At 39.7% G+C, this 22,589-nt stretch overlaps 1 protein-coding gene across 8 annotated transcripts in view; it reads left to right on the top strand.

Annotated features, from left to right (window-relative positions):
• Positions 1–22,589, top strand: part of CNKSR2 (connector enhancer of kinase suppressor of Ras 2) — a 216,295-nt gene that overhangs the window by 160,458 nt on the left and 33,248 nt on the right. For 7 of the 8 annotated variants that reach the window (XM_074605056.1, XM_074605046.1, XM_074605038.1 and 4 more), the window contains 4 exons: positions 1,601–1,672; positions 7,831–7,898; positions 13,169–13,269; positions 14,462–14,999. In XM_074605056.1, coding sequence (XP_074461157.1) covers positions 1,601–1,672; positions 7,831–7,898; positions 13,169–13,269; positions 14,462–14,999 — 779 coding nt within the window. Of the gene's footprint in view, positions 1–1,600; positions 1,673–7,830; positions 7,899–13,168; positions 13,270–14,461; positions 15,000–17,474; positions 17,629–22,589 lie in introns of those variants that run through there. The other variant, XM_074605072.1, reaches the window with a different exon arrangement.

Below are 22,589 nucleotides of genomic sequence, written 5' to 3'. Positions count from 1 at the left end.
CAGTGACCTTGTATCAGTTGGTCTACGTACCTCTTCAGGATGAACTCTACTCTTCATGATGGTTCAAAGGGCAGAAAATGAAAACTGCATGTAAAAAAACCCAAGAAGAATACATTAGCTTGGGCTTATTGTCCTGAGTCCTTGGGCTACATTGCTGAAGTGCTTTATTTTTTTCCATTTTTGTTGGGGCAGCAGCATAAAGTCAACTCATTTCTCAGAATTTCACCCTGCTTAAATTGTTTGGGTATTTTTTTTGCTTGATTTGGTATCCACTGGATAGTAGAACATAAAATGTGGCCATTAAAATTCCTTGCTTGGGTGGCAGATAAAGAAAAAAAACCTAAGAATCCATATGACAGGTGCTGTGACAATTTTAAGAAGTCAAGTTTGGGGTCTCAGTAACTTGATGATGTCTTTCTAAACTGAGCAGATGTCACTGTACATCTGCTTTCACTTGCATAACGTTGTGTCATGCTCTAATGTGTTAGAGGAATTCTATTTGTCTCAATTTTACGTTACTTGCACTAGCAGTAACTTTCCTGGATATCCCGGCTTTCTTAAAACCTATTTTCATATGTTTACATATATGTACACACACAGACACATATATTGAAAATTGCAAGCAGGATACACGTGAAGAACATCATTACCATTTTTCTGAGACACAGTGGGTTAGAGAGAGTGCGAATTATTACATATGTCTATATGTATATAAAAACTCCATTATGTCTCAGAAAAATGGAAAATGGTGATGATGTTCTTCATGTATCAAGTTCGCAGTTTTCCTTATTTTCTTTGGCACTGTTCTGCAGTTTTTGTTCTTATTTTAAGAGAAAATTTAGGCTATTCTCAAAAATGATGCTTCTGTACTGTAAATTATTAATTACTTTCAAGTGCATTTTCTGGATCTTCAAGTCCTTCACCATAAATCTTTATCCAACACAGTTAAAAAATTCTTTCTAGTAATTTATTTCATATTATGTATGAAATGCAGTAATTCTCTCAGCCCAGTCGTGTTGATTACTTTGGTGGAAAGAAAAGATGAGGTGTAATTGCCCATTGCTTAGAATGACCTCGAGAACACAGTGTTGATTTATAACAGCTTTTCAGAAGTCAATCAGCGCATCACATTTTTCTGTTTGAAACACAGTCATTAGAGCTAAAGGTAATGTGAAGGTCATTGGGATCCGAGAGATCACAAGGACTGAGAGATTTTCTGTTGTATGAAATAAATTGTTCGGTCAATTTTCTGTTCAGAAAAAAATTGACACCTATAGGAATATCAGAAAAATTACCTGATATGTGAAATTATATCCTTAACTGGTTAACTTTATCCAAATACAGTACACTGCAGGTGATTGTTGAACAATATTTATGCACATAAGAATCAAACATTATTTAGAAAGGGGTAGTTGAAGAGCACTTTGCTTGATGAAATCTGGCACAATCCTAAAAGTTGTATGTTTTTTATACCGTTGAGGGGCATCCAACAATTCAGGAAATCTGAACTCATCTCATTCCTTGGTGGCCACGCTATCTTACATTTTTTAAAAAAAGAGTTGTGCCATTACATTTTTGTAATTATGTTTTTCCTCTACAGTGCATTCAAAGCCTGCCATCCTAAGATCAAAAGTTTTTATTTTGCTGCTGAACATCTAGATGATATGAACAGGTAAGGAAATCTAGCAAAGTTCAAGGAACCATTCCTTAAATGTGACACTTCTTGAAGCTAGTAATAACACAGCGATAATAAATTATGTGTTAATCTAAAAAAAATAAGTTTAATAGATGAGAAGATAAGTGCAGAGTAGCATTGTTTCTGAGTGGCTGCATGTGCTCAATATTCAATTAATGTAAAAATTACTTTTTATTGAAACAAAAGTTTAAAGATTTTTAGATACAAAATTCCCTCTTTCTAAAAAGAAGTAAATACAGTATGCGAAACAACATCCAGACACAGTTTCAGAATTCCAGGTTTCTGCTTTTGGCTATGCAGCACCTGGAAAGATGCAATATCTCCAGCTCTGCTTCCTAACATACTCCCAAAGACATGTGGTACTTGCTCTGGAGATGCTTCTGTTGCTGGCCCTGGAGGGAATGAGTTGTTGCAGAAAGATTTAAAGCAGTCACTGATTTTTCTTCAGCCAGGCTTGAAAATGGAGGTAGATACTATAAGGAATGAATTTTGCAGATTCTCTCTACTGCTATGAATTTAACCCACATGTTGGAGTGAAATTTTTCTTGTATTGAATTTAGCGGGGAAAATTTCAGCAACTCAAAAAAGAGCAAGGAGTTGTCTTAGTTCTTTGGGTATTGAGTTTTACCGTCCATTTTAGGCCACTTGGCAATTTTTTTCAGAAAAACGATTGAGACTTCAGCACAAAATAAACACAGTTCCTCTTAATTCATTTCAATGGTAAATTAAAAACATGGATCTCATGTCTATTCAAATATTTGGGGTTTTATTTAATCCATTTTCACAACATAAACTGAAATTAATTCCGTTCAAATTAATACGCCATTTTCATCATATGACAGAGGACACAAACAAAAATCTATTCTTGCAACCTGAGGATTGTTCTATCTCAGGTAACGTCGGTGGACATCCTCGCTGAGCAAAATAAAAAAACAGAGGGGAAAAAGAGATAAAACTCAATCCATAAAAATGTTAGTAAGTGCTATAATCATGGTTTAATCTCTCCTATGTGTACTAGATTCAGCTACCTGGCAGACCACCTTCAGGGTACTGCCAGTTCTTTACTGATGCTATTTGACTGGAAAAGTACGCCGATACTATACTCTGCTTGCTGTCATTTAGAAATAGCTCTCTGTTAACAATTTTTCAAAAGTTCATGCGTGACTAAGGCTCATTCAAAAGTCTCTCTTCTCTTAGAAAACTTAAAACCTTTTTATTTGTTTGTAAAATTTTAGGCTTGCCTTTCCTCGATAATTCTGTCAAGCCAGTCACTCAAAATGCAATTTGCTCCACAGCAAACAGAATAATGGCATGGTCTGTTCAGCATATCCTGAATTACAGCAGTAGAGAAATCATTTCTGTCAGCAGGTCCTCAGTCAGTATGACAAGGCACCTTGTTTCTAAGGATAAAAATTTATATAACTGTTCAGTAATCAGAAAGCGGCAGCAAATATGCATCAATTCTTTAAAAATATATTGCACAGCTTAAACCCCAAGAACGAAAAGATTTTTAACTTCCCAGCACAAATAGTCTTTTTACCATATTTTGAAATTAGTGCTTATTAATTCATTTAGAATGACCTTGAACAAATTTTGACCTGAGTTATACACGCATAAATTTAAAGCAACTCTGTCAAGGTCTATGGAATTACTTGAAATTCTTACATCTGAGTTGCCATCACAGTCTCACCAAATAGTTTTATTTTTTCTCTTTGTTTAATGTGTTAGAAAAAGTAGTTCACTTTCACAAACATTGAATCAACTCAATATATTGGGAAAAAAAAGTGGGCTACTGAAAAATAATCTTTAAAATGCAGAGTTAATAAAATACGTCCTGTCTAAAAGCATTTTGTAACCTAGCTGAAGTCAAACATGGAATCGAGTTATTAAGTTAAATTAAGACTGTTTCAATCAGTTTCTGTTCTTTTTTTGTCAGGTTTCTGACATACATTTTAATTATGTATCACACAGTCATGTCAGTTCTGTTTGCACTTGAAGCAGAAGAAACGAAAGCAGAAAACTGATGATACGTAGTCTAAATGAAAGTTAAAAATTGTTCAATTCCTTCATCCTTGTACAAAATGGTTTAGTTGTTTTTAATTTTAAAAAAGTGTATGCAGGATATGAATTTTTTGTTTGTGTGTATCTACTTACATAAAATGGGTGTTTTAATCTCAGATAATTCTGTCACTATTCAAATTTTCTTAATACTTTTATGACTGTGCCACACCATTATGCTGGTAAGAAGTCTGGAGAACTGTGATCACTGAACTTTATTGTTGTGGCATCTGAAGTTCCTTTCATCTGCATGGTTGCACCAGCAGAGGTGTTATTTCTGCCCCTATAACATGCTTATTTTGGGTGAGAAGAAGGACAGAATATCCTTTATGATACAAGGTCTTGGTTTGCCAGTGTAAGTGTATAGTCATAGAAACATCTTGCTTTGAAATCCATTGTTATTCCCATTCCAAGAAAATATGCTGATGTAGAAGGCAGTCCATATATTTCTACTTGATGATACTATATGTAACTTTGATTTTCCACGGTAACTGTGCCTGCTACTTTATGGGCTAACTATTTGTTCTTTACTCAAAAATCCCTATCGTCAGCTCAGAGGCAAATTCATCCTTCTCAGGGTTGGACAGCTTAAATACTTACAATACTCTTGTTCTTCCTCTTTATTCCTAACTGTCCATTTTTTCTAGTGATAACATATATGGCTGCCAAAATTATATCTTCTAGGCAAGGAAACAGAGTCAGTAACTTCGTGTGGAATACTTGTCTGAAAATTTCCTTGACCTGCTGTAACTGTGCTGTCCTAGTTCTCTTTTTGTGACACTGAGTATTGACATTTATAAGGGTTTTCTTCCTCAGTGTAGCTCCATGATCAAGAGGAAAGGTGACAAGTCAGCTTGTAGTATTAGCCCATGGGAATGTCTTTGGAAGATTTCAGTGAAGAAGGCCTCTCAAAATTCTCCTGCATCATCTGCAGGCCTTTTCATTCCTGTTAAACTGCAGTTGGGTACTTACAGACCCTGTAAGGTATCCATATTTCCATATAGCAAATTTGTCCTGTATCCTCGAGCTTTGTGATTAAGGATAATTTGACACCCTGCTTTGACTAAAAGCATTGCATCTACCTGGAGTGTGAGATAAGGTAGAAAAATACTTCTTACTATTCTGTGAGAGTGCCAGTACTGTACATTCTTCTTTACAGAAGTTACAGGTCTACAGAAAGATTTATTTTTTTTTAATCCTGTTCTGCATGACATAAAATTGTTTTAATTAAATACTGACAAGAAATGCATGTACTACTCTTAAAAAAAAACTAAAAATAAAAAAAAAAAGGAAAACCTAGATGACTGCTGCAACTACCAGTGCTAGTGTGTTTATTGTCATACCTAGCAAATAGATTTTATAATTCTCACAAGAAAATTAAAGCTGCATTTGCAGTGAGGAAGTAATATTTTCTTGTCCTCTTGCCCTCTAAAAGTTAGAGTGGCTACGAGGACATAGCACACTGCAGGGAAGAAACGTTTAAATCTTGCCATGTCCTACAGCTTTGTATCTTTTAATATTCATAGTAAGGGATATTTCTGTAACTGTATGCTTGGAACTTTTGTCCCCAGTGCATTGTAAAGCTGGCATGTTTTACTCCTCTTCCTTTCTGCAGGAGATCTTTACGTTTCCCTGTGATACGCACCCAGCGCGTTGGATTTCTCATACGATTCTACCTTCAATGAAGCATAACTCTAGCCATGCTTTATTAAAATAATATTAATTTTCTAACCATACCCATTCTAACCATATCTAAAGAAGCTTTTGCCGCCACATATCAGAAAATATGCAGAAGAGGTCAATACCATTCTTTTAGTTTCTAAACTAGCAAACCGCTTAACTCTTTACAACCACATCAGTACCTTCACATGCACCCCACAGGCATTGCAGGTGATATTCCAAACCATGACACAGATCAGGACCTGCAGAAAATCATTAAATGTGAAGTCGGTCTGCGCTCTCTCTCTCAGATGGCTATGCATTTCCTGGGTTATCATTAGATTATACTTTTCAGGAAATAACATTTTTTCCGTAAACAATTATCTGTCATAGCTGTAAGCAGTATCAATTGATGGTCAATTAAGTGTTTGTTGATTTAACTGGTCACGTCACTCCAACGCACAGGAAATGCCATCTCATATTTAGGACAGAATGAAGTTTTCCAACAGGAGAACCTTTATAGGTATACCATCTAATATTTTGTGGTCAGCAGCCATATCCAAAGTGGGTGGCTGTTCCCTGCTGCCTGTCGTGGGGCATGGTAACCCATGAGCTGAACTGGGAATGCAAAATCCAAAACAGACAAGAGGCAAGCAAATTTTGTCTGCCATGCCATTTGGCAGAGCAGGCGCTTGTCTTCTTGTGCTGCTTTATTTACCCTTTGGACACGGAGAAGTCCGTGGCCTTTGCTGGTCCCTTGGCAGCATGAGACTGGAGGTTCCTGCCTCAGTGCCTCTGATTTGGGCTGGCAGAGCTGTCGAGACAGCTGAGCTTTATTCCCCAAAGAAAGCCTTCACATATCAGCAGTGTGAGCCTAAAAGATAGCTTTGTAGTGGGTCACCTTTCTGCTGTGAAAATGTGAAATCATTGTCTGAGACGTGATTTGTTGGATTTCTGTTCCTATGTACCAGTTATTTTTATAAGTGTATGGCACTTCCTAACAATTGCAACTGAAATTTCAAGTCTTTTCTTCAGCTTTGCTATTCTCCTAGCAGAAATTTTGATTCTATGCTAACATGAAGTATTTTGTAATCACTTCAGGAGTAAACCTCTAGCTTTCTTCACAGTGTACAATGATTCACGGACCATTAATGTGATTTACAGATCATACGATGGTCACCATTTATAGAAGGACAGTGACTGGAGTTAGTTGCTAGGAGAGCAACTGTATTTTTTGACCTGATGCCTGCTTACCCTGCACTGAAATGTCTTGAAGGCTGGTATGCGGGAGTGATTGCAAAGGCGTCCTGCTTGCTGAGACAATACTACATCCTGTTCCCATGCATACAGTATGCAAATGAAACCCATCAAGCACAGTTTTCCGAAACAGGAGTTTCACATTCCTGAAGAAAACGCAAACCTGACTTCAGTTGTCCTTCTCTATCCCCTAGCAGTAAAATCGCAAGCCAGTAGCTTGGCAAACCAGGCCTGTCAAATCCTGACTATGGGATGACTGGCACAAATAATTCCAGGTTTACCATGGAACAGACAACCATGGGAGATTGTCATGGTGGTTTAAAGCCTTGTTAGTAGAGGATCTGATTTAGTGTAAGCATTTGGATAATGAATACACGGAGAGCCCCGTGGGGGAAGAGGGCAGGTTGAAGCAGTGCGTCGCTACAGGCAGTTGTGTGTATGCTTGGCCGTGACAGCCCTACTAGAAAAGAATAGCAATAGTTTGGGGTTTTTTTCAATTTGTGCAGCTTATGGAAACATTTTTTCAGGTGTAAGTTGAGGTTAAAGCCTTAGATGTGAATTGCATTGAGGCAACTGTCTTTTCTCCCCCTGCTTCTCTGACACAAACACAAAAGGGAATTCTGATGTACCTCCTTCTCTTTGTACTTGACACTGTAGGTAAGCACTAAACCACATAATGGCATAATTAAACCTCACTGTCTGTTTGGGAGTGAACCTTTTCTTTTGACTGCTGGTTTCTGCTCTGTTCCTCTGCTAAGTTGCCAATTCAGGCCTTGAAATATTGCTTGAATTTCTGAAAAGTGATGTTTATTCTTAAGAAATCAGAACAGCAGGAGTATTGGTGTGGTGGCATGTCTGTGAGCAGCAGACTTAATAGCTCTTTGATTATCTCCAAATCCTTTATTTTACAGATGTTTGACATCATACGTGGTTTTCCATTTGAAATAAAATCTTTGCTGTGAAAACAATTTGTTCCACAGCAAAATCATAGATCTTTGGAGACTCCCTGAGTAAGCATATCAAAGAAAACAGCTATCTAATATGAAAAATAACATAGTCCTGAATCTCCTTCTGATGCTTCTAACTTTGTTTTTTGTAGAAATGTACACAAAAATTAAGAGGCTGGATTGGTATCACTGCTGTTTTTAATATTATTTCAGATGGCTAAACAGAATTAACATGCTTGCTGCTGGCTATGCAGAAAGAGAGAGGATCAAACAAGAGCAAGGTAATGTGTTGTTATTTTGGTTTCTTCTGTCAGCTCTTATCACAGGTTCATCTGTTCTTTTTTCCCTGCTGTGTATCAGGCCTTATTCCCGTCATCTGAAAGCAATTCACATATGGGTATCACTGTTGTTGCTTTAGAGAATTCCGTCTCTCTCAGGAGTTTTGATTAGCTTCTTCAGATTCTGGTCCACAGACACAGGATTATTTCTGAGAAGGCCTTAGAAGGTAGATAAAAGCAGCAAATGTACTGCCAGTAACCTCCAGTATGTGGTACCAAGGAGTCTGTGTCCCCTATCAGAAGAAACTTAAGAGTCTGCAAACTAAAAAAAAATTTTAAACATTGCACTTGGTGTTTGAATTCACAAGGGGCAGGAATGCATGAAATTGGTCTCAGGAACAAAACCATTCTTCTAAAGCCTGTTAACATAATTGAATTTCCCCTAAAGACTTTAATTTTAAGGCCATTTTATTTGTTGTGACTTGTACTGGTTTTGCTGTATTGAGGTGTGTGTTGAAGCCCTGTTGGCATTTCATTTGGAGTGGTGGGATTACAGCATTTTATATGTGTTTATTTTTAATGTCCAGCATTCCATGGGTTTAAAAAAGTGGCATATATGAAATAATGAGTCACTTTGCTTTAGTTTGCTGCAGTAGAAACCCTGTTTGCAGACAGGAAAAAGGAAGGGTCAGTGCTCAATTGTATTGGGCAGGTTGTTTCCTAGAATTGCCAGTGACATGGATCCATAGAAGTATTCCTGTCCAACTAGCTGTTTTGGCAAACAGCTGGCTTTTGAATACATGCTCTTTTTAAAAAATGTACCTGCCAGCAGGTACCAGAAAATTGCAGTAGTCATGATGGTCCAGAGCTTATCCAGATCCTCTCTACCTGCTGCCCACTGAGTCAAAACCTCACTTTTTAATTCTGTAGCTCTGCCACCTCCATCAGTAAGATTCTGTCTTTTGCCCCAAAGAGCTTATAGCTCAGAGCAATGTATTTCATCTAGTCTTTTGTTTACAAAGATTATATTTCTAATCATTTTTCAGGGAGAGCTGTGTTCAAAAGGCTATCACTAGGCTTCAAAATTTGCCACATGGTGTCCTTCTTGCCACCCAAAGTCAGGGTTCTGTACCAACCTGTGTGAGAGCAGCCTTAGCCCTGACCTTCTGGTGTGATACCATGAAGAGGAAGGTACACATGATCTGTCTCTCTGCAAGGTATTGCTGCAGTGCCGTTTTCCTGGGAGACACTGTGCAAAATACTCCTGTCCCCTGTCAGAAGCACGGGTGACTTCAGCAGGCAGGTGGAAACATCAAGAGATTAGGATATTCTGTAATGGTAGAAGATTAGAAGACAGCATCAGAAAATTATGTCTGCCTTGATTCATACCCCGGTTGCCTCAGCACGGAGCATCCAAGAGGGATCAGCCTGTGGCTGAAGAGCATCGGCTTACAGCATGCTGCCGTAATTCAGCGGTAGCAGCATGCGTGGGAAGGGTTTTGGGCGTTCTGTCGCTCTCACACATAACTAGATTGTACATGCTGTTGCCTCATTGCTAATCATGTCTTCCAGTAAGTGCAGCTGCTTATCCCAGGAGTGTTGCCCACACCCTTTTTTAATCTGGTACGGTCCTTGGCACATCATGTTGTTCGTAACAGCAGGCCTTCCACGTTCACACAGCCTGGAAGAGCAGCACCATGCTCGCCATTCCTCCAGTCGTGTTCTCAGTGCCTCACCAGACTTCAGAATCAGTTTGGGAATCTGTGGTCCCCAGGCAGTACTACAATAACCAGTTTGGAGGGACCTGTGTGCCATCTGTCACTGCTTCAAAATGCTGTGAACAAACTCTGAATCTTGGAGTCTTCTAGGAAATCCTCCATCTTAGCATTCAAAGCCAAATTCAAACTTCTATTGACAGCAGGTTGGCACTAGAATTACAATAACACGTGGGACAGTAAGGGAAAAGGTGTATGAACAGCTCTGCTAACACTGTCCAAGTGCACAGTTGTAGTCATGATACACCTTTCAAAATCCAGATGGATGTGGAGAAATATTTTTGCTACCAAGCAATCACTAAGTAATAAAATAGCAGATGATCCAGCTCCCAGACATGAGATCATGCGGATTCAGGCCTCATGTTACGTATTATTAAAATGTCTCCCTGTTGAAGATAATCAGTGAGACCCCACTTAGTATTGAAATTATATCCCAGGCGCTGACGGAGCTCTTTATTACCGCTCTAATGCCATTCACTCAAATTGATTTATCATATACAGGTAGGTAAAACTATATCCTCTTTGTGTTGCTTAATTCTATTTAGTGTGGAAATCAGTATCACATTCCCCCCTCCCTGCCGTATATTGGGTTTGTACCTCTGGTGATTATCCTTGGCTCCCAGCACAAGGTCTATTAAAGACCTCCGTGGTGTCCCTGATTAGCAGAGGCATCAAGTTAGCAAAGGAAAACCTCTCTATCGCTTCAAGCACTTTTGCAATTATAAAAACTGTGAAGCTGGAATTTTCTATATTCAGTGACTGTACCAATTGTCATCTACATATCTGATTTTACAAAAGGTCTTTTATTTCAGTTCAGTTCATCCCTTTGCAGCAAACCTTTATAATACCTCTGAAACAATTCAACGGTAGTTGTCAAACCTATTTCAATTAAGGGTTGAATGCTTCTGAATCTAAAGTGCAAAAATATATTTCAAGTGCTTCAGAGAGGCACGAATCACCGAATTGTGGGTGTACTGCTGAATAAAATGTCACATTCTGTACAGGACGGTTTATAAAAATACCATCAACTTCCCATATTAAATACAATGAACGTTAGCAATATGGTAAGGGACTTCCTTGGATGGAGAAGTTATATACTTTCCAGTCATATAAAATCAGAGAAAAAAATTACTTGCTTATATAAATAGAAAATATTTAATCAGCAAATGGCAGGTCGGTGTTAGTTTATATATAATATATGCAGTCTGTTGCTCATTCAGAAAGCTTTCAAGATATGCCCAATGCATTGAGCTTGTCTGTCACTGAATTGGACAAAATCTGCAGAGAGAAATACGGCAACTGTTCAATAGCAATATACACATTTCAGATAGACTCTAATGAGTCAGTTGCCAAAAGCAGAACAGTTTTAAAAATTGGTGGGAGGCTATTTTCATACGCTTCATCTGGAAGTTGACCCCTGTGAATGCAGAATTTTTCTAGACAAGCCGTAGGTTGCCAACGGAATTCCCTGTCTGTGGTAAGGTGTGCGAAAGTGTGATCATACAGTCCTTTATTGCATGTGGATTTGACAGCAAGAACGTCTTTGTATTTTTAGCCAAAACCTGTAACCTGCACCGAGGCTGCTAAATTTTACTTTCAGAATAAACAGTTGAGCCCCAAGTCTGCAGAAATCTCAGTGAGTGATGCAGTTCTGACAGCTCTCTCACCACATGGCGTGCCATTAGACTTTGCTGTAATAGGAACAAACATGCTCATATGCCAATATTTTCAGATGTTTTGAGTTGCTGGAAACAAGTTTTCTTAAAACTAGGAGTGACTTAAGAAAGCTTTTTTTCTGATTTAGTCTTTCATTCACCAAAAATTCATTATTTGCAGATTCCTAGAGGCAAAATGTTTTGTAATTTTTTATTTCATAGTGATTAAAACTTCATTTGTGCTATTTATTCTACCATTTGAAGAGAATCTCTCATCTATAAGCTTGCAGAAAGCAAATCAAGACACACAGAGTTAAAACACAGTTGTTACCGCTTGGAAAAAATAAATAGATAAATAAGGTTGCCCCCACCATTACTACGATCTAAAAATATACAGCATTTTAGGGACAGCTGTTTCAAGATGGTGTCATTTTAAGGTAAGTTTTTGTTTTAAATCTTGAATAAGATTAGGTACAGTAGATCATTAATCATACAATACAGTAATCATCATGGTAACAAAAAATCATTAAAGCCAAAATTACATGTTGTGCCAACTTGGATTTTTGGTTTAGATCGTTTATGAAGCAACAATCGATCTTCTTCTCCTCATCTATTAAAGAGAAAGCAGTAAATCATGCAGTTCATTGAACACTTGCTAGGCAAAGTGAAAATTGCCTGTGATTAGTCTGTGACTAGTCGGAGCTAAAGTGTCCTGTTGCACAACGATTTGCCCAAATACTAGAAGGTAATACAGTCAGAAACAAAGCGGCAACAGAAATGTTTGCAGAAGTCTTAAAAAGTGTAGAAACGTTAAAGTTAGCCATCTTGAGCTGAATCGGCAGTTAAGTAGGTTTTTTTGTAAGGGATATAAGGTCCAGTGTCCATTTAGTTAGGTGGTGTTCTGCTTCAAAAATATTTGCAACAGAATAAATATAAATCCGTGTGTGGTACATTCATCCATGTGTTTTCCTTTTGACCAAGCTACCAAGCATATGAAATGTGCTTGGCCAAGACTTGATTTCCTGACAAAATGAAACCTCATAACCCATTAAATTTAGCCCACAAGCTCTGTGTCCTCTTTATTTTCTCATCCATCTTGTGGAACTCTATGCTTTAGTATCATTGTCATATTTTTCAGTACCGTATCACCTTTATGTTCTTGCATGGATAGCAGAGCGGCAGCTGTTTTATGAAGCAGATACATGATGTAAAGTTTTTCTGTCTTATTTAAATGCAGCTGTTTGTTATTAGAACTTGGATTGAAAAGCTTGCGTAACTGCTAGTATACAACGGGGAAAATGGGTAGAGAAATAACATTGGTTAGTCATGTGTGCGATAACCACTACTTGTTTGATCTGCCAGTTGGTGTTAATTACATTTCTTAATGTTTTTTGCAGTCAACAAGACTTTTGCAAGTTACATTTTTCATCTTTTCTATTGAAAAAATACTTTCAGTATTTTCCAGTGAAATGTCCAATCATAATTCTTTTGTTGGCTGTATAAATACTTGAAAATCTGATACCTGTATGAGGAGTATTCCATATGCATGTTGTATTTATAAGTTTAAGAGTTAAGAAGAGTTAAGTTTGTGGCTCTTTTGCAGGTTGTTGCTTAATACCTCTGCAATGGGGCATTAGACTTTGTATACCCTGTAATGTTTTGAATTTTCCCTCTTGAGGTTCAAGCAATTCCAAATTACAGCAGCTAGTGTTTACAGAGCATTGGCTGGTGTTTAACTCTCAGTAATACTAAGGATGGAGTTTCCAGTTGCTTTTGTGAAAGTGAGTCTCTGAGTATCAAAATGTATTAGTAGTTTTTCATCTGTTCTGTATGTAACTTGTAGATTACTGGAGTGAGAGTGATAAGGAGGAAGCCGACACTCCATCGACTCCCAAACAAGACAGCCCGCCGCCCCCATACGACACATACCCGCGGCCTCCTTCGGTAAGTCACCTGCAAGCCTCTACAGGAATGACTACATAGAAGTGTCGCTTTTACCTACTCTTCTGCTTAAAAGCACGCGGATGCGCATGGTAGGGCACTCTCTAGTGTATTTTTTGAGTCAGTACTTGACTTAAGGCATTTGTAAAGTAATATGCGTTGCTGACTTCAACAGCCTTCATTGCTCTTTCCAACGGTTCATAGAGAACATCTATAATCCCAATTGCTGTACAAAATGGTTTAAGTTACAGAATTCTTTCTTCCTGTTTTTCATTCATGATGGCCCCCTACTTATCCGTGTGGTCCCTCACCGCCCCCTTATCATCTTCTCTGACAAAGTGTTGTTACCTCAGTAACAACACAGACTCTTCTCTAAGGCACAACAGTTGTGCTGTGAAGCTTTACAGTGACAAATTACACTTGAATTTCCACAGAAATGCCAACACAAAAATGTTCTCTCATATCCCAAACGGTGATACCAGTTGTTCTGTTGTTGCGAAAAAGTAGGTTTCTCTATAAATTAGAAAAAAAAAAAGATTTGTTTTTTATTTTCTTCTTGAAGCAGCTGTTGGTATAAAACCAGAGTGCGGACTTCTAACTTATTCTGCACTGGCAGTTTTAATTTTCATGTCTGTATACTCAGGCAATTTTAACTAATGTACCTTACTTGATCATAGTTTTTAAAATGCAAAAATTCAGATTGAAAAATTAGGAAAGTCTCGGGAAAGAGAGTGTTCATGACATTTAATTTGAATGCAGTACTTTATCTTCCAAAATCTTAGATCTTTGAACTGCACTGAAGCACTGCAAAGACGATGCCAAAGAAATTTTTAGCAAGATAGGATGACAACAGTTAGTTGGATGGCATTTTTAAGATTTTTAATGGACCAGACACATCTCTTCTGTGTCTTCCGTAGTGCCGTATTCTGCAAAGATTCCTGCAAACAATTGTGTTGGCTTATTTTATAGACTAAGGGACATAAGGATACTTTTATGACTGAGGATCAGTATTTGGCCCCAGGTGTGACATGCATAGGTGTGTGCATGCCTTAAAGTTAGGATCAGGGTAGGTTAATCAGGTAAGTTTGTGTTACTAAACCGGGTGTCGTCACTAACGATGAAAAATACGTGATTATTGCTAGCAGTAAGTCTCAGTCTACATTGTCTGAAGCTTGCTCCGTTGCTGACCTTGTAGATGAGCTGCACAAGCCCTTATGTGGAGCCAAAACACAGCCGACTGTCATCCACGGAGACCTCCCAGTCGCAGTCGTCGCACGAGGAGTTCCGCCCGGAGGCGGCGGGGAGCGCCACCGACTCGCCGGTGCGCAAGACGGCGAGCCAGCGGCGCTCCTGGCAGGACCTCATAGAGACGCCGCTGACGAGCTCAGGACTCCACTACCTGCAGACGCTGCCGCTGGAGGACTCTGTCTTCTCCGAGGCGGCTGTGGTCTCCCCCGAGCACCGGCGTCAGTCAACCTTGCCCACCCAGAAGTGCCACCTGCAAGACCACTACGGCCCCTTCCCCCTGGTGGAGGGTGAGCGGATGCAAGTGCTGAATGGGAATGGGGGAAAGCCCCGAAGTTTCACTCTGCCTCGGGATAGCGGCTTCAACCACTGCTGCCAGAGCCTTTCAGTTGGCGCCGCCGATCACCATGAAGAAGCGCAGCAGAAGGAGGTGGAGGAGGAGGAAGAAGAGGAATGCAAAGCAGCAGAAGAAAACCAGGAAGATAAAAGTAAGTATGGGATATTTCTGTGGCTTTTCAAGAGTCCTGTTTGTGTAACATAGAGGTTGTTTTTCCTTTTTCCTATCAAAAAACCCCAACAGTGTTTCAACATCCCCCATGTTTTACCAGGTCCCCCGTGTCACACACCTTATGTATAAGGCTTAATAATCAGACGAAGTGCTGCATGACCTCTCCTGATCACCAGACACTTCCCTGTAGGCTCGTCTCCAGTCATCTCCTACTAGTAATTCTCAGTTATAAATGGATTTTGCTTCCATGCTTTCTTCACACTTCCACTTGCATACTGTCCTCCCGCACTGACACATGTATGTCTCAGGCCATACTTAGTTAAGATTTCCAGCCAACTCCATCTGGGTTGTAAAAAAACACTAGGTAAATCCTGGAGTGCAGGGTCAGCCTGTGACTGTGTAGTATCCAGGTGGGCAGGTCACAAGGCAGCCCAGAAGATGTAAGAAGTTGAAAAAGAGAAGTTCAAGAAACATTCCAAACAAACCAAAAAATTAATAGAGAACAACTCTGTGGCCAGCAGGGCTTAAAAAAAATCATAACGCTGAGTAACCGTCTCTTACATGGCACATTAACTCCATAGATTTTAGTGCTACTTGTCAAAAATAATACACATAAACGGGGATTGGAGAAGGTCCCTGCTCCTCCTGAACATGTAAACACGTTTCTGTGTCTGTTTCATGCTCTGTCCTTCACTGTCATGTACGGAGCTTCTCAGCATGTGTTGCTAGCAAAGTTGAGTTCACACCCAAGGTGTAGGGTCAGCCAACAAGGTCTACATCCACGAGTCGTGGGGTTAAGCTGCAATTCAGTTACCTGTAGCGTCAAGGAAGGCAGGATGCGCCCTGAAGCTCTGAAAGAGTCTGTGATAGCCGATTCCTTCAAATTCAGTTTTTTCACTGCAGTAAAGAAGCATAGAAATGGTAAAGAGACAGAAAAGGTTAATGGATAATTAAACTTCCTAAGTTAATTCATTAAGGTTAGCACCTTTGTTGAGCATTAAAATTCATGTGGACATTATTTAGTCTGCTTGGAGAGATCAACAGCTTTCCATTGCCTTTATGCTTTAGTCAACAGGGTATAAACATTTCAAATTCTTCCCTTTCAGAAAACAGTGATTTCTTTTGCAGATATTAAATTTGATGCCATTAAAAGTTAAAAAAGGCACTATTTCAGTTGCGTTCATGCATGACATTTTCCAAAAAACCCATACATTTATTAGGGTAATATTGGACTGTTGCTGACTGTGAAATTAAGCTGTCTAATTAACAGGGTTAAATTTCATCAACAATACAGAATGTTTTATCCTATTTTTAGCCTTCGATTTTGGCTTTCAAATGGGTTTTTACTGATAGCAATAAAAATATTTTTTAAAAAATTCCTTGCAGTCAATGAGAAGGGTCAAGGAGACTTCCCAGTGGAGTTCCTGCGCTGTTTGGGCATTACTCAGAGATACTGTTGCAGGGCCGAAGTTGTTAGGTGTTTTAAATCTCAGTTTTAAGGCTTTTGCGTTCCTGGTTGTAACATTTTATAGCGTACAATACTAATAAAGGGCTAGTGCTTGGTTTAACAGGCCAGAACTTGGGCGCTTCTCCATCTTCCTATATCAATTTTCAAAAAGGGAGAAAAAGGTTTAATTTTTGAAGTGGTCGCCCTGTATACACAGGCTTTTATTTTAGTTTGAGTGAGGAGGTTTTCTTGGTTGAAGCTTTAACAGGAGATTGGTTTTGAGACATTAACAACCAGCTAGACAAGTAAAGTGCTCATGGTGAGTTATTGACCGTGAAATTATAAAACCAGAAAGAAAATACTGTTTAGTCTGTTGAAGAGTTTAAGTGTTGAATTGCTTGTTGCTATGGCTGCAATGTTCTGTTTGCACTGCTGGCTTTTTCCAGTGGCCTTACCAGTAAAAGGCAGGAGGGATTTCATGCAAGTGGTGTTCTTAAATGCAAAATCCCAGTTTCTGGGCTGAGAGATTTGCTTATAACTGCTGAGTCGGCTGACAGGATGGGTGCCCTTGTGTGTGCTGCATCACTGCCCCTCTCACCTCCATTGCTCTGGGAAAATGAAACATTGCAACTGGCTGGAGAAGGGGAATCCTCTCCCTTTTAGAAATGTTTTAACCTCACCTTGAACCTTCCCTGACGTGGTATCAGATGAACATTTTAAATGTATTTATTTGCCTTACGCATTTGTGATCCTGACATAGTTCTGAGCTCTTGGATGGTTACATGTGTTCTTGTGTGTACATGTACATGTTTTAAAGCTTAATCATTCCTATTGCTTTTTGTGCGGGACAGGGAATGCAGCTCCTTTGCAGTTGTTGCTGTACAAGTCAAATGTCATTGCCAAAGTTTGTTTTCTCAGCTCTTTGTTTTTACATTCCCACTTTTAAAACCTCCTGAGTTTAAATCAAATAGTAAAATGCAGTCCTGTTTCTTCCAACTTCTTTTGCAGAATTGTTTTCAAATAACCACACCACAAATTAGGAGCTCCGTGCTTTTTTCAGATGCTGTCCTCAACTGCTACAATTTAACATAATTCTGTTGACTTTCCACTAAAGCTACACTGATTTGCAACAACTGAGAATCTTCTCTCTGCTAATCACTACTTTATGCCTTAAATAGATATTTCAAGATGTTACTGACACTGCAAATAGTTTTGTGTATCAGCTGTACTGTAATGCCTAGGTATATGGTAAACTGAAAATACGGGTTATCCTTTCCTGCGTTTATCCGTTAGGATCTAACTTTGTTGTGTGTTCAGTTGCTTCTTTTTGTCTTGTTGTATCACATTAACATTGCACTGCTAATCTTTAATGGATTGTTTTATTTCCCTAATTAAAGTGACTTTCGTGTAAATCATTTAGATGTTCCATATTGACACCGTCCTGTAATGGTCTCTTGCTTTGTAATTGAAGAGGATTCTCTTGTGGGATATTTGTGTTTGTCCGTGTGTTTGCTCCTGAGGCTATGAAAATGACAAACATTCAGACCTGTGGCACAAGGCATCCCCCTTGCTGCGATATTCAGAGGCAGCGTGCGCAGAGAGAGCAGGTCACTGTCTATGGCACAGTGCGCTGCCTTTCGGTGATTCAGTTGTGAACGCCAAGTTGGACCTTTTCGGGTTTGTCTTCCGCTCGTGGCGGGTAATAGGAGGAGACAGCTGTGCAGCATGGCACTGTCATCCCCTTCCCCTCCGGCCCCACCGCTGTCTGCACTGTCCGCTGTGTTTCAACAGATTTCACCACTTAATGCCAAAGAACACTTCTAGGATCTTCTTGGGACGCTATTTCTGGGTTTTGTCCCAGGAAAACATTCTTCATTTTTTGCTTTATTTTTTGAAAGTATTTTTGATGGTGGTGCCTTCGTTTTCAAAGACTTCTTTGGTTTGTGGGAAAGTAACAGGAATGACAAAGGGTTCAGCGCTTAAGAGATGCGGATACTAAGTCTCTACAGAGTGTAACCGGCTGTAGATCCCGCCGACTTAGCCACAGAAAAATCTGCGCCTATTTTCCATACTCCCTGAAAAAGGCTGTGGAGAGCTGTAGCCTCTCTGGGAGTCTCAGATGGTGCTGGGGCAGGAGCTCTGCTGCCGGCTCCACGTGCTGCGGGGCTGTCCGAAAGCAGTATTGGCACACCTGCTGGGGAAATCACACCCGGGACCTGCAACGGTGTGCAAGGGAGCTTTCCACTCTGCAGGCTCCCTAAGATTTCTTCAGGAATACAGGTCAAAAAGCATTGACATCTGTGTTTGAGTTTGAAAAGGTGTTTGGAGCAGGAAGAAATCACTTAGACTGTCTTCCCACTTTTCAACCCCATTTCCTTCTGCGTCGTTCCTCACATCTTCAGTGTCTTGCTTCTGCAAGTTCCCTGCCCTTCTCCTGCACTCTAAATGCTGTAATTCCTGATGACGTGTTTTAGGACTTCTTTGTTGCTACCTCATCATCATAATTTTGGAGTATCTTCTATATAGGATGGACAACTATCACAAAGTCTTAAATAGATTTCAATAAACCAATGGCTGTCCTTTTGGGGCAATGGAAGGGTGGGGACCATTTATTTGCTGCGTTGATTTCTCCTCCCCACCCCCCCGGTGTGTTTACAAGATGCAGCAATCTTTCACGTGTGACTTGTGTCACCTTGAAAAGATTTCACAGTGTTTCTTAAGCCTGGGCACAATCACACGTATTCCCTGGCATTTTGCTCCACCACTGTAAGCCCTTGTTCAGGTTTCCAACATCGCCCGGCATCCCTTGTTTAGTCCCACGCAGTCTAGTGAGTGCTGTCCCAGAGGAACGCAATAGCCTCATGCTCCAGTCTCTGAAATTTGGCTTTTTACCTTAAACCACTGCAGACACTTGCCGAAGGCTGGAGCAGGAGCTGGTGCTGGCATTTAGCAGCTGAGATGTCCAGTCTCTGCATCTTCTTGATGTCAGTGAGAGCTAGTCACTGAAAAATATAAAATATCTGCTTGTGCTGAGGTACCATGCCTGAGACTTTTTTCTTTTGTTCCCAGTAAAAAAATTAGGAACCAGCAAAAGAATAGTAAGAGAAACCCAGAGCGGTTTCTCCCACCCCACCTACCAGTTGCAGAAATGAAATTCAAGGTGGCATTGCTTTCACAAACTGGGACAGATGGGTTTAAGGAGTCCTATGCCTAGAAACAAGCAGAGTTTCACGCACTGTGCCCAAGAAGGTATACCCATGGCAGTATTTGACTTCAAGAAGGAGTTTGCGCTAGTAAAAAATATACTGTGAATAAGGTCAGGTATTTCAAATTCTGAGATACAGGTACAGGGAGGCTTGCCTCTTTTTAATGAGAGGGCTGTACTGTGCAGTGCAAATGGTATCTCTCAGAAAGATCAATGTTTGCTAATTAAACACTATGTTATGAAGTGGTATGCGGTGTACCACTTCTAGGTTTTGCTTCTCTGCCTTTTGGATAGGGTATCTTTTCACTTTGGCGGGGTTTAAGCAACAGTGAAATGTGGGAGTCAGGATGAATAATGCCTGGATTGCGCGTGCTGGCGTTGATGGGGATATGTGTCTGAAATTAATAGGGCGGTTTGCTTTTCTGACAGCCTCTTTCCACTTTAGAGAGGATACCATTAGTGGTGTCCCGTCGTCTGACCACCTAGTTAGTTTTATCCGCACCAAGAGGCAAGGAAGAGACCATTAAGATACAGTGTCTTCCCCTCTGGGATTATTCAGGTTAGTAAAGGTGTGCATGCCTGGTAGTGTCTTAAATAAGCGGAGCTATGAGAAATGGCAGGTAATGTTTCACATCTGAAATATTCCTTATGAGGCTAGTGAACAGCATGAAGTGCAGCACCCTCTGGGACGCTAAGGAGGATGTTATTCTAACTTACTACCTCCACCATCAGTTCTGTACAAACCAGAACATTTGACAGGGTTGGTGGTTTTTTTTTTTTGCTCGACATCCTTCTGAGCAGCACAGCCTGTGCATGCTCAGACACTGAAGTAGACTAATGAAATGGCTGCTTTTTCTGAGCTTTGTTGTCGTGGTCTGATTTTTCATTCCTAATTCCCATTTGAGCCTTCCTGTGGCACCTGACTGGGCATTTGCACTCCTGTGGGCTGAGGACCATCAGCGTTTTGTGCCTTGTCTGCAGGGAGGCCTCCCTCCATCCCTCCCTCCCTCCATCCCTCCCTCCATCCCTCCTTCCCGCTGCCTCCGAGATGCTGGCTCTGCTGTTAACTCAGAATGAGCTTGCCTAAAAATACTGCCTAGTTATGTTCAACAATGTGATCGCAAGCCTGTTGGTTTACAGTGTGAACAGCTAGCCTGCGCTGCTTTGGTACGGATAGTTTATATATTTGCAAGGAAATTTTCATCAGTGGCTCATAGTTTCAGGGAGGGAGGAAGGAAGCGTGGAAAAGCAGGACAAGACAGTGGCTGCCATATCACCTGGTTTGCTTTTCAATGCAATGCTTTATGTACAAAATGTCTGGTGGAATGACATATCTTCACATACTCTACTCATATTTTTTTTTCAATTAGTTCTTCATGTATCGTAAGATCCAGCGGGATCCTAGGAGAGCTGTCATACTTGAAAATGAATGGGTGGGGGGACAGCATAGTTAATAATCTAGGTTATATGTCAGGCTAAATTTTTTTATCCTTGTTAAATTTTAAGATACATGTTTATCTGAATAGAAATTTCTATAAGCTTCCAGAGGCAACTGCATATTTGGGAAATTTGTCATCCCAAATAAGAGTTGCTAAATTATTTTCTAGCTGCCATATATGTGTGTATGTTCAGCTGCGTGTGTAAAAATGTGGTTTAGACTGTGTATATTTTTTTAAATATTGATATGAAGACTAACTTGGATAAACAAGTTCTGGGAGTAGGTATCTTTCTTTCTGAGCATGTTCTTTAATTCAAAATTTAAATTTTATAAAATAAAGCTCTTCCAATTCTCATATGCAAAATAAACTCCATTATAGCAGTTGGTTTGTTTTCTAAATAAAAATGATGGGATACAAAACCTCTGTATTCTGATTTTAAATTTCAGTTCTAAGGGAAAAAATTGCCTGCAGTGTTTGAAAGCCAAATATTGAATCATTTACTGAGTAGCAATTCAGAAAGCAGTATGGGCTGTCAACAAAAATAAAAGTAGTTTAATTTTATGCCTGTTAGAGTTTTTACATATGAATGCATTTTACCCATAAATATGGTCTTGACGCTTTTTAAATTTTAATTGATTTGCATTGCCCGTGCTGCTAAAAATGCAAAGGAGAGGTGAATCCCTACTCTTATTTTGGTTTTAATAGCTTTGGGTGTCATTGCCAACAAAGGTCATCTGCTTTTGCCTGAAATATGGGGATTACATGGTCTTTTTACAACCAAAAGAAACACACAAGAGAATTTCTTACATGGCCATTCTTATAAATCACTTCTCTTGCAAAGTATCCTCAATTCTATTACTAAGTTAGTGGCTGTCAATGGAGCCCTGCTACCAGAGACAACTTCGGGTTAGGTGGTGGAGCAGGGAATCTGTGGATGTGAGAATATATGTCTATTTTTTTCTGTGTTCTGCATTAATTCTCTTCCTAGGTGTTATGTAACCAATCTGGTTTGCCTTTAATTTTTTTCCATTTCTCATTGTCCCTGCTGCTGCCCTGGCTTGAGTCTGGCTGCGGAGATGCTGTCCTTGGGGAAAAACAACTTGTAGGTGGCAGACCACTTCACAAGTGAGACAGGGAAGACGGTCCAAGCCCTCTAGGGCTCTTTGTTTGCCATACTGAAGGATACGCGATTGCTCCCCAGATTGTTGGCCTGATATGTCTCAACAGCAATATAAAAAAATCTCTTTTTGTGCTTGCAGATTCCACCCCCTCAATTCCAAATGTGCTTTCATTCTGGAGCGTAATATAGTCACATTTCTTAAACGAGGATATGCAGCTTTTTTTATATCATTTTGTGTACAAAAAGGAAAATCAGACTGTTTTTTTTAAATTAACATATAGTTTCCCAATAAAAAGAGGTGTTTCCTGTCCCAAAATTTATACTCACATTCATTTTGATTTCGAACATGAAAAATAAAC

The sequence above is a fragment of the Larus michahellis genome, chromosome 1 (genome assembly GCF_964199755.1).
Source record: "Larus michahellis chromosome 1, bLarMic1.1, whole genome shotgun sequence".
In the NCBI taxonomy this organism is placed as follows: domain Eukaryota; kingdom Metazoa; phylum Chordata; class Aves; order Charadriiformes; family Laridae; genus Larus; species Larus michahellis.
Note: the sequence above shows the minus strand (reverse complement) of the source record. Positions and strands in the feature narration are given on the sequence as shown.